This window comes from Magnolia sinica, chromosome 13 (assembly GCF_029962835.1).
Source record: "Magnolia sinica isolate HGM2019 chromosome 13, MsV1, whole genome shotgun sequence".
NCBI lineage: Eukaryota > Viridiplantae > Streptophyta > Magnoliopsida > Magnoliales > Magnoliaceae > Magnolia > Magnolia sinica.
Genome location: NC_080585.1, coordinates 13,888,915 through 13,901,414, shown reverse-complemented (window position 1 = coordinate 13,901,414; position 12,500 = coordinate 13,888,915). Strand labels below are relative to the sequence as shown.

Below are 12,500 nucleotides of genomic sequence, written 5' to 3'. Positions count from 1 at the left end.
GAATGGAGAATCAGGATCACCTAACCACAGACCACAGAAAATTGTGTTCCATGCAAATTACAGTACAAAACCCATAATTCCTGTTGAGAAAATGGCACCTGGTTTCTCAAACATCCCATTGCGAAAGAATCCATCTGGAGGGCGCAGGTGGGACAGCAGCTAGATATCTTGCTATTTCACCTCTTTGTCAAACATTCCATTGGCAGGAGCAGGTGGAATGGCAGCTCGATATCTTGCTATTTCACCTCTTTGTCGCTCCTTTGCTCCACTTGGTAAATTTTTATCTTCGTTGTGAGAACAAAATAGGTAAAGGAAAAAAAGGGCAACGGCATTCTAAATGTTTTGAAATTTGTTTATCATTTCCTTTTCTTTTTTCCTCTTCAAGTGAAGAAAGTTTCGAACTTATTACTATACAGATTTCTTTCAAGGCCATGATCGTTGCACAAAGCCAACAAATCTCCTTCCTAGCAAGCACGTATCTCGGGTAACCGTCCAGCAACAGGTGAGGAACCGTTGGAAACTCTCAAGGAAGCAAAAAGGCAAGACAGCCTTGCAATCATGGGCCTCCGACTCACTGTCCTGAGTGTGATGCTTAGCTCTTTGCATGCATTGTCACGGGCACCATAACCCTCGAGATCTGCCTCCGTTATGAGAACTTCATCACTTGTGGGAGAGCTTAATGGAATCTGGCTTTGAATTGCAGGGAAGTGTAATCGCTGCCTCCCATATTCTTGAACTGCCTGCTAATTAGTAAATTTCATATTCACTAGCACCGCCAGTTGTAGGTGAGAGTTGCTAAGTATATTTTAGGGGAATTTTACTGCAATGTTCCTCCAGAATTCTAACTTTACCAGACAATGACAATGTCTTGAATTGTTAACAAGTTCCAAAACTTGCGTCTTGGGATGTGAAATGACTGATAGAGTCGGAGCAATGTGGAGCCCACGTGGTGTTGTAAGAGCCCAACCCATCCAACAGGTGCATCCCATCATGATAACAAGTCGTACCAAAATTCAGGCTGATCCAATCTTCGGGTGAGCGACATGTGAGTTCAGATATTTTTGGGCAGAGTACATTATTTTCTAAGTGCGGTCCACTTAATGATTGGATAGGCCTCATTTTTGCTAGCCCAATTATCATTACGAGGTTACCTGTTGGAAGGGTTGGATGTCATACACACACCATGTGGGTGCACAATGCTGGACTTCTCAATTTCTAGGGGGGAGACGAGGGAATTTGGTCACTTCCCTTCAAGCATGTTCTGGGGCTTTTAAAAAAGTCCATTGCATTGTTTGGTCAAATCAAAACTACCGAGGAATTTCGTGGTAAAAATGCCCCAGATTTTCACAGACAAGACCAAGGAAGCATTAAAAACATTACAGTCCCTTGCCTGACAGCCCGATCTGCACTTCATGAGCAGCACATGCATGTCTAAGGAACATGTCTAGACTTCAATGAGGTTAGCCACACAGTGCATGACGTGGTGCAAACTCAGGCCAACCAACTCACCAGACAGACCAAGTGTAAGATGAGTGTGATCTGTTGAAAAGTTCTTGTAAAACATCCATTGAATTTGTCTAGGGATGGCCAACCTTTTTTTTTTTTTTAATGAGTTGATCAGCATGCTTTTGCATCAGTTCATCTCAAACCATCCGTTGCTTTTACACAGGGGTGACCCACCTATTTCGCTAATGAGTTGATCATCCTTACTTATGCACCAGTTCCAATGTTCTATCTGCAGTGTGCCCACTCTCATGCATGGATCAAATGTCCCATATGTGCCCAGTTGGCACATGCGCCGCATGTGAAGTGCCCATGGGGGTTTACCTATTAGCAAACATCTACATATAACACAGATATAAATCTTAACGGAAGAATGACCAGTTCTTATGAGAAGTATATTGCCATCAACCATGGATTGGGTTTCTACGCGAAGATTGATTTACATCTCCAAGATTTCGAAAGTATATGGTGGCTAAGAGTTTCAAATAAAAATTTCTTGATCAGATTATCAAACAGGATTGCAGCAATATGACATATAAACAAAATGACTAATGCGTACCTTCCATTGTGAAGGAGCTAAGAGCACCCGAGGTCTTCTTGATCGGACATATTCCAGAGCAGCAGTGGGTGTCATATTTTTATATTCCACCTATAGAATTTGAAAATATGAATGTTTTATTTCTTCATTGACAACAATACAAAAATTCCATGAAATTTTCCATTTTAACTGTTTCTTAGGGAACATTTGGATGCAGGAATATGAATGGATGCTCTCTCTCTCTCTCTCTCTCTCTCTCTCTCTCTCTCTCTCTCTCTATATATATATATATATATATATATATATCTTTTGAAGACTGATGCAACTCACTGTTACATTGCATGGGTTTTGGAGGAGAGCATGTTCATGTTTTAAGACGCACCTGCTATAGAGCGGTAGTCTTGCGCATGCCATAGGATCACCTCTTCAATACAGGCTCCTGTGGCACACTTCAGGGAAAGGACTACTAGTTGTGCTACCCAAATGTGATACATCAATATCCATTGGACATCTCCATCAATAAGAAGTATTATTATCTTGGAAGATTTTAAAGATAGAGATAAGAATAGAAGGGAGAGATTTACGTCTCTGTGTAGTATTTTCAGTTCTTTTCTTAATTTAGAGTAATTTAGTCTAAGATGTATTATTATCTTTAATAAGAAGTGTGTGTTGCAGGTGCCTTACGACAGTGAAGATTGGAATAAAAAAGAAAGAGTGTGCATTTTGGGAGAAAGTACTCTCTTGCAGAGGGAGAATAACCCTATAAAATAAAATAAAATCCACCCTTTGATTTCCTTGTCAAAAAAATAAAAAATAAAAAATCAACCCTTTCAGTGTGGTGTGTGCAAAATCTGTTCTCTTCTTATTCTCTTTCTACCGACCTGCATTACAATATCATTTGCTGTGGGTGGGCTGTCCAGGAATAGTCTTGCAATCCCCAGGAAAATATGGCATAAAGAAATACAAGCACATGCAACAGATGAAAAACTTAAGATAATGAAACCGGGCATTTACCAAATAACAGAGGACAATAGTTGTACTACGCCCTCGCCCAGCTTTACAGTGAACATATGTAGTCCGACCGCATGATGCATTCCCTGCATATGGGGGAAAAAAATACTTTCAAAAGATGTGAGAAAGATATTAGAAATCGACAGCCTAAACATGAATCCAAAGTAAGTAGAGCACTTTAACAGCAGTAACTAGTGGTCCTTGATTTGACATCTGAAGAGGAAGCAAAAGAACCACATGCTACACCCAGTAGAAAGACAGTTTTGCAGTAGTGAGCAAGCGTGGGTGTTGGTGTCCCTGTGTCAATGACAGCTGGCTATGGCTTGAAATGGAAAAACAAGGAATAAAAGCTATCAAGTAGCAAATCCAGAATTCACAAGTCTATGGATGAGTTGACACTTGACACATGGACTTCTCAGAAATTCACACAGGGAAATAAACATTTTGTTTTAGGGCCCCGGCAGTACAATACTTAAGTTGTACGGCCAAGGCCTTAAAGAAGACAGATACTGGATTATCTTTATTTATGGGCATATTTAATTATGTAAAACAGCACACATAACAAACTAGTCGGACAACTTTCAGGTTTTTTTTAATTTCTTAAAGTTAACTCCAATTTCACTCTTGCCAATATTGACAGGGCATGAAGTAAAAATAAAGAACAACAAATATCTTCAGTGCACGCTGCAGAGCAGATAAAATGGAAGTTTCTTACAACATAAAAGAGATGCTTGTGGGATGTCCCAGGATGATGATTAAAATTCTTATTTTCGAGTTGCTCATTCAGAAAGATACACTTAACCAATTCTTTCTTCAGCATAACTCCAATGCTTTCACAGGGCTCCAGAGAGTACCCATGTGCCATTTACAGATCTATTAACTTACAGAAAAACAACATGAACCTGACAAACACTTGTTGTGGATAGTGGCTTTAAGCATCAAAGCAAGTTGCTCAACAAGCCACATCTATTCCTTTAACAGCCCCATGAATTCATACCAGGCACCCCCCTCAGGTAACATAAGACCAACACCTGCTAATTTATCTCTTACCATTCTCCAAGGACTTTTTCATGCATAAACACAGTTTCAACTAACCAACTGAATTGGCTATGGTTCACATCTTCATCTTTTATCACATCTCATGCTGAGAGCCATCACAGACATTCAACTAAGTGTCAATGTTCCATAGGAGCTAGTGACACTCAGATCCATTCTCAATTCTCATACATCACCCCTAAATTTGAAGCCATGCAGAAAAGGTTCAAGTGGTCATGTGTTGTTGATTAGAAAGAAAATGGTTCTTAACAAAAATCAGAAATGAAAAGAACATTGGCATCTGCATATGAGCTGCATGTTGTGAAATGGTCATATGAGCTAATGTGCATCAAAAGTCATACTACCAAATCACATAGGCATCTCTATTAAATAAGATTACCCATCTACATTGTCTACTTTGCATCAGCTATTCTTGTCCATTGCATGCAATGGTACATTGGACCAATGGTCACTTACTAAGCTTGCAAACTGAACCTCTTATCTTGGTTGACAATACTTCGTCCTAGCAACTCAATTTCACTGAGAAACTTCCAAGGATTTTACACGAAATGCAATCATAATGCAATCATCATCATCCCTTGTCCCGGCTATTTTGGGACAGTTTTAAAAATCCTATTTTCCTATGTAAGGCCATATCTTCGGAAAGTGAAAACACCTTCATATCCCTTCTCATGATCTCTAATCCAAGTCCTCTTAGGTCTTCCTCTCATTCTCCTTTCAAGGCCTTCAATGTTGAGATATTAGTAAATGATGAGGACATCCCAATCAACTCTCCATAAGATGACACTACCAAGCTTCTTTGAATGACCATTCTTAATTTTGTCCTTTTGTCTTTCAACGCATCCTTTATCGCTAGAATCTGGTCGAATAGTTGTGATCAATCGCGGAGGTGATCCCACCGATGGACCTGCACATAATAGGGAGATGTAGACAACGGTGAGAGCTAACAACGGTTGTGGATCCTCCGATGCCTAAGTTAGGTTGGTAGACTTGGAATAAAGACTTGAGCTTGGGTTTATTCGCTTACCTCCCTTCAATTGCAGTAGGTATACTTATAGGGTCCTTAGGCGGTTTCAAGACTTGCATATCCTTGTGGGATTTGCTAGAGAGTCTTTATTTGGATGAGAATCTACCTCCGAAAATATCGTCGAGCCCACCTCGGTCAGCGTGATCTTCGGGTAAGATCACATCAAATCTTCTTTTCTCAATTTGAGGTGGGATTCTCTTCGGGTTTCCCGTCCCACCTCTGGTTGTAGTCGATATGGTCAGCTTGAGATGTGATTCTCCAAACCGAGTATGCCCTTAAGCAGCTTAGTTTGAGGTTGACTCAGGGCCCATCTCTTTGTCAGGAGAGTCTCTTACTATATCTTTCGAGCTCTTTGCCCTATTAGCTCGGGAAGCTCATCCTGGTACTTTAGTCGGCTCAATTTTGAGACATTTTTCTTGTGGTCGGTTACACTTCCTGTGCAATGGACCAGTTTGGTTTTGCCCACAACAGTTGCCCCTCACTTTTCCGTCCTGTACGTGCTCGGGAAGTAAGAGCCTAAACTGGTTTGAAAATGCAGGAATCGAAATTCAAATTTTAAGTAGCCCCATCTTCTTTTTTTTTTTTTGAATTTTAAATCGAACTCGGTTTTGTCGTTTGTTGGCATAGGTGGGAGCTGAAAAGTTAGCGTCCAGCACGGAATTCAAAAAGGTATGATTAATGTTGCAAGATACTAGAGAATGTGCATTAATGGCAGGCCGTCGTTCGAACACCAGACAAATCGTGAGTCGGCAGTTGTCACCGAGACTCGGATTCAACCTATCGTGTGGAGGTCTCCCCAATTCACGATTCCACCCTTGATGGTGGTTCCGCCTCAGATGAAGGGGTAGGCTTCCGAGATCCGGACTCTATGGACTTGGAATCAAAGCCACTGCCCACCGACTCATCTTGCAGTGCACCGAAGACAATAGCAACTCCATAATCTTCCTCGGAAGACAGAGAAAAAAGAGGGGTAGGAAGTTGAAAGAGGAAAAGAAGAGAAGGAAATGGACTTTGGTGTGTACTGGAAAGGGCTCCGACACATGAACTCCAAACGGACACTGGAGAGAGAAGGCAATTGGATCGAGCTGAAGGCTGAATCTAGTAAGCAAAGCTCATGCTTCATAAATCAAACAAATGAATGAAAGGGAGGATCAGAGTATTTATATTGCTCCCCTGATCGTGCATTTACTACTGTATGGTGCCACGTGTTCGCACAAGGGCTCGAGGTGATGCCTTGACAGATGCGTCGCTCCACGTGGCGACATGGAACTCATCCGAGCATAAATGTGTTGGTGCGAGTGACAATTGTCGACTCACGATTCGTCTGGTATCCAAACGACAGCCTGCCATTAATGCACGTTCCCTCATATCTCGCGACGGTAATCATGCTTTTTTTAATTCCATGTCGAGCGCCGACTTTTCAGCTCTTGCATTCACCAGCAAACGACAAACCTAGGCTCAATTTAGGATTTAAAAAAGATTGGGCTACTTGAAATTTGAATTTCGATTCCTACACCTTCAGACCAGTTTAGGCTCTTACTTCTCGAGCACGTGCAAGATAAGCTCGGAAGTGGGGGGCAACTGTTGTGGGAAAAACCAAACTGGTCCACTGTACGGGAAGTGTAACCGACCATAAGAAAAATGTCTCAAAGCTAAACCGATTAGAATACTAGGATGAACTTCTCGAGCTGATAGAGCACAAAGCTCGGAAGATATAGTAAGAGACTCTCTCGACGAAGAGATGGGCCCCAAGCCGACCTTGAGCTAAGTTACTTAAGGGCAAAACTCGATGGATGAATCATCTCTCGGGCTGACCAGATCGACCAAGGCCAGAGCAGGACGGGAAACCCAGAGAGAATTCTGCCTAGAACCGAGAAAGGAAAAATTCGATATGATCCTATCCGGAGATCACGTTGACCGAGGTAGGCTCGACGATATTTTCGGAGTTATATTCTCATCCAAATAAGGACCCTCCAACGAATCTAACGAATCTCACAAGGATACGCAAGTCTTGAAACCGCCTAAGGACCCTATAAGTACACTCATAATAATCGAAGGGAGGTAAGTGAATAAACTCAAGCTCAAGTCTTTAATTCGAGTCTACCAACTTGACTTAGGCATCGGAGGGTCTCTAACCGTCATCGGCTCCCCCCGTTGTCTACCTCTCCGTATTTTGTGCAGGTCCATTGGTGGGATCACCTCCGCGATTGATCACATCTGTTCGACCAGATTCTGGCAATAACAACATCCTCCGTTGTTCAGTGTGAATCCTCTATTAATGTTACCTCTTTAATCGCCCAACATTGAGCCCCGTATAGCATAGCCGGTCCAACAGCCATTTTGATGAAATTTTCGCTCAAGTTTAATTGGTATGTGTCACTATTGGTAAGTAAGCAAAAATAAACGATATTTTGTCTAAACTTGAGAATATTAGATGGGAAGAATGACATCTCGTGGTCTCTAATCTCAATCTCATTTCAAATGTAGGTATCAACTACCATCATTTCTATTTATTCCAATCGCTCAAAATGCACTTTGGCTTTGACTAAAAAAAGAAAAGAGAAACATAGAAGCAGAAGTGCATCTCTTCATGCTATGTCTTCCTTAAAGATGAATTCAAGGAAGAAAATAGTTAACCTGGACTCACATTCGTTGTTTAATTGCAACAACGGAACTCTAGCTAGCAAGACAATTTTGTAAATTTAATATTTTACCTAACATTCACTCGATGTTGCTTGTCTTCAAGCAATACAACATGCATTAGCATATCTCACATAAGATTGGTATACACCCAGCTCGTCATTTAGTAATCAAATGAGTAGATGCTACCAATGTCCCTATAAATAGATGTAAGAGAAAGTGAATAACTCACTTCTACACCTATAATGCAGATATCAAACAAGCGAACAATTAAGAGCAACAATAGGGCTGAAAGTCGGGCAGGTTGGGTCGGGTTGGTGCTCAACCCTAGCTCAACCCAAGGTTCCTATACCTCAACCCTAAACCAACCCAACCCAACCCAACCCAACATCGGGTTGGGAATTCTCAACCCAAGCCCAACCCAAGTGAGCTCTGTCAAGTTGATACATGCTAATATTTTCGTTATTACATTAGTTTATTATATTTTCAATACATGTCTTATTATTTGTACATATGATTTTATTAATTATATATGTAGTTATTTATCGTAAAGAACTTCATTTTTTCTAAACAAACAAGCTAAAATATAGGACAATTACTCCTTTAAAAGTTGTATTGCGTAGCACGCAATCTATTTGGGAGAGAGAAATCCAGCATATCTTGTTATCTCGAGTCATCGGAAATGATGCGAACTAATGAAACCCGACATCGGAATTTCGTGAGCATTCAATACAGGCGATCCACACTCAATTATAATTTATAAGTAACTTATACATCGATTAGGTTCGAGTTGGGTCGGGCAACCCAATACCTCAACCTGAGCCCAACCCAAGTTTTATCAGGTTGTTGTTTGTATAGCCCAAGCCCGAGACCCAACCATATACATCCTGCTCGAGCCCAACCTAATGTTGGGTTGGTCACGGTCGGGTTGAACCCACCCGATTTTCAGCCCTAAGCAACAACCCTTTACCCTTGATCATGGGCTGAAATATATGACTCAGTGTTTTAAATAGCGGTAGCATGATGCATAGCACTCAGCCCTCTATAGCGTGTAGCATAAGCCACACAATAATTCTATTTTTTAATTTAAAAATAGGACAAATATAATAAAAAGTGGAAAAAAGGTATATATATATGTGCCTAAAAGATCATTCATTTTATCAATTATAAGCATGTTCAAATGAGTTATTAGTTATCATTTATCAAAATCCAATCCACATATATAAACCAAATCATATAATTATCACATCAACAACTTTCTAAGAAAACCACTTTAATTAATAATGTCTAATTGAAACCACAAGTCACAATTATGAAAAGAAATAAAAATCCCATTGGTTAAAAGTATCAAGTACAATACAAGTATCACATTCCTTAACATTAGATACAAAGAAAACATGAAAAAAATAATAAAAAAATACATTGTAGCATACGCTACATATGCTATGTGCTACGTAGCTGTAGTGTACGCTACAACCCCCTTTAGCGTACGCTACGTGGGATTTATGCCATTTAGGACGCTACGTAGCACTACTGTCACGCTACGCTACGTAGCGTATGCTATGGGCGCTATTTGAAACACTGATATGACTAATCCTTACACTAAAATGACCAGAACTAGTACAATGAAAAGTTGACATATTAATGGCGCCAAAGGACCTGCACGTGTATACATGTGCATTAGAAAGAGTCACTTACTATGAATGAAGTCCACGGCTTTGCTAATATCCACAAATGAAGGAGCAAAGAGGTAGTCTCGTGTAGGAATCACTAGGTGGTCAATCCCGTGAGCCTGCAAACAAGAGAAAAAGGTTATATCGATCCATAGAAAACAGAAGGGCTAAATCTAAAAGAGTGAAAGTCCCCAAGACCAAGTCCTCTCTTTCCCAACAATGAACAAATTGGCCAATGTAATGCTTCATTGAAGGGACAATGGATGCTCTTCCATACCACCTACTAGGTCTCTAGATGCTTAATCTGTTAATCCTGGATGCTTAATCTTCTAGGCAAAAATTGAACACACACACACACACATCTATGCATATGCATATGTACACAGTACACACATACACATGTAAACACACACACACACACACACACACACACATATGCACAGATGATACTCACATGGTATAAAGACGTTGGAACCAAAGTCTCATATGGTTCATTGAGGGTGATGACACCCTGAACACCAAGCTGCTTCAAGCGAGGAACATCATTGGGAAATGGAACGGCCCCCAGCAAAAGAAACTGAAAATGAAGATATAAACCAACTCAATTCAGCAAATCCTTGAATTGTCAATGGCCCAGAATTGCAATGAGCAAAATTCTATAAAAGAGAAGGGCTGGATAGGAGTGACCCCAACCTCTAGCATGATGGTGATCAGGACACTCATCTGACAGGCCCACCACAGATGGGCCACCGTGAAAATCTACTGGATGCAACTGTTGCAATGTTTGTTGGGTGACCCATCCATGTTGGGACCAGTCTTCTTGGTACCACTGATGTTATCAACAATATTGGCGATATTATCAGTATCCCTGGGTCAGAGATACAGATATTGAGGAGAATAAAATTTGCAAGATATCATCAATATTATTGTATGTATCGAGATTCGATATTATTGTATGTATCAAGACATCAGCAACATCCCTCTGGAAAAATAGATTGTATCATAGATATCATGCGAAATTATCAATAGTATAATGACGCTGGCATTAATACCTACAAAATTCCAGAAAATATAAATTATAAAAACTAATATTTTGAAAATTTTGGGGCTTCTTTCATAAATCAATGGATAATATATGTTGTATTATTGCATTATTTGTTAAAATTAGTGCATTAAATTAGATAATTTTTGTCTGATTGCGCATAATTTGGGCCCTTATATAATGGAAACTTATTAGATTTTTTTGTGTAATACTTTTTGAGTTCTAAGTGGGTAAACATGTCTTTTACCTCGCATGTGCGTTATTATTGACTATATGCATGTTTCTATATCCCAAGTCATCGATACATGTAATGATACCAATACTTTGAACACTGGTTGAGACAGTGGCTTCAACCACCATATGCTTGTCATGAGAGGAGATGGGTAGAAAACAATTTTGACTAGAGCCCCATAACTTCTAATCACATTAACCCCATAAAAGGAGTTCTCTAATGCATGTTATTCAGAGTAAATTGTATGAATATGAGATGGATATTATATTAGAACCAGGTTATCAGCAATAATAACCTTTACAGTAATAACAACAACAATACTTAACAATTGCACATGAAAGAAGTGGAGATCTTAATCAAACAGCAGTGACCCAAATGGAAGGGAACACACACACAACAATGGAAAGGGAAATTTCTGACGTTTTCATCTCCACAAAGACTCTAGGATTCAAATCCATGAGATTTTTTTTTTACCTTTTCCTTATTCCATTTTTTGGATGAATTCTTGGAAGTATTGACAAGGAAATGGAGATACGTACACGAATTCACAAATACAACCAACAGAAACAAAACCAAAGCAACCTAAACAACTCAAATTGACTTGGAAAATAAAAATAAAAAACCTGATCGACTTCGTCCCACCATCTGAATTCTGCCTGAATCTTGTTCCGAAAGACATTGTACAAAAGCGTCGGATAGAAGAGAATTCGAGCCCCGGCTCCAACCAACGCTCTCTTCGCATCTACTCGAACGATCTCTCGCCGAGAAACAACGAGATCTTTTCCATCCGATTCGCCATCCTCCAATTCACTGATTTTCATCTTAGAGAATCCAAATCCAACAGAACCAAAGCCCTAACCCTAATATCTTTCTATCTTGCTCTCGAATTCCAATATCGGATGAAGAAACCCTAATCTTCCGAATGGTGATCGGACTTTGAAATAAAATGCAACGAATCGACGAGTAACAGAAAAAGATAGCTTTGAACCTACGGAACCAAACGAAATAATCCTTGATTGAAAGCTCAGAGAGTGCACATTCCCTTTCGCAACACAAATTCCACGGGCTCTGGTATTAATCTCCCGCTCTCTTCTGAAACCCTAGGACTATAGCGTCAGAAGTACCCTGAGAGAGAGAGAGAGAGCGAGAGAGAAATAGAGAGAGAGAGAGAGAGTCTACTCGCGCCGGACAGAGAAGCTCTAAGTCTACTCGCGCCGGACAGAGAAGCTCTAAGTCTACTCGCGCGAGTGGGATGAACACGTGTGCAGCATGCGGCCACTCACGCAATGCAGGTGAGCAAGCCGAAAAATGAGGGGGTACGGACGTCTCTTATAATACATCCCGGCGTATTGTTATATTATAGTATACATCGAATTTATAACCGTTGGATCTAAGATCATGTTCGATGATCAAAACCGTTGATCTAATGAAATACACAGAAGGATCTAACCTTTAGTTTCTGTGGCACACAAAATAACTGTTAAGTAGACCGTCATTGTTCGAAATCGTAAGAGGTTAAACAATTTGATATTCTTTTATAACTATCCCCTGTTCACGTTCAGGTCATCATTTTAATGGTTTAGATCATGAGAAAATCACTTCAGATCTAACGACTGCAGTCACGGCGTATTAAAAAAAAAATGCCAGGATGTAATGCAGCAGGGGTCCTTTGGACGTACGCGGATTGCTTCGTTGAGAAGTAAACTTTTTACCTATCTTATGAACGCCGTCCATCCATTTTTCCTGCCCATTTTAGGATACCAGGACAAAATTAAAGC

The 12,500-nt window shown here is 40.2% G+C and overlaps 1 protein-coding gene across 1 annotated transcript; it reads right to left on the bottom strand.

Moving 5' to 3' along the window:
* Positions 1–335: 335 nt before the first annotated feature.
* LOC131222904 (phosphatidylglycerophosphate phosphatase PTPMT2-like) lies at positions 336–11,825 on the bottom strand. Its single transcript, XM_058218146.1, has 6 exons — positions 11,346–11,825; positions 9,903–10,025; positions 9,474–9,567; positions 3,056–3,138; positions 2,063–2,152; positions 336–740 (listed from the first exon to the last, which is right to left on the bottom strand). The coding sequence occupies exons 1-6, from the start codon at positions 11,541–11,543 to the stop codon at positions 465–467; spliced, it is 864 nt and encodes a 287-aa protein (XP_058074129.1). The 5' UTR covers positions 11,544–11,825; the 3' UTR covers positions 336–464.
* Between the last annotated feature and the right edge of the window lie 675 nt (positions 11,826–12,500).

Bases quoted from the DNA above. Each gene is read 5' to 3' on its own strand.
- LOC131222904 (XM_058218146.1), bottom strand. From the start codon at position 11,543: ATGAAAATCAGTGAATTGGAGGATGGCGAATCGGATGGAAAAGATCTC. The intron at 9,568-9,902 runs GTGAGTATCATC...TCTTGTTTGCAG, and splicing joins TTCCAACGTCTTTATACCAT to GCTCACGGGATTGACCACCT. The intron at 3,139-9,473 runs GTAAGTGACTCT...CCCCATATGCAG, and splicing joins AGCCGTGGACTTCATTCATA to GGAATGCATCATGCGGTCGG.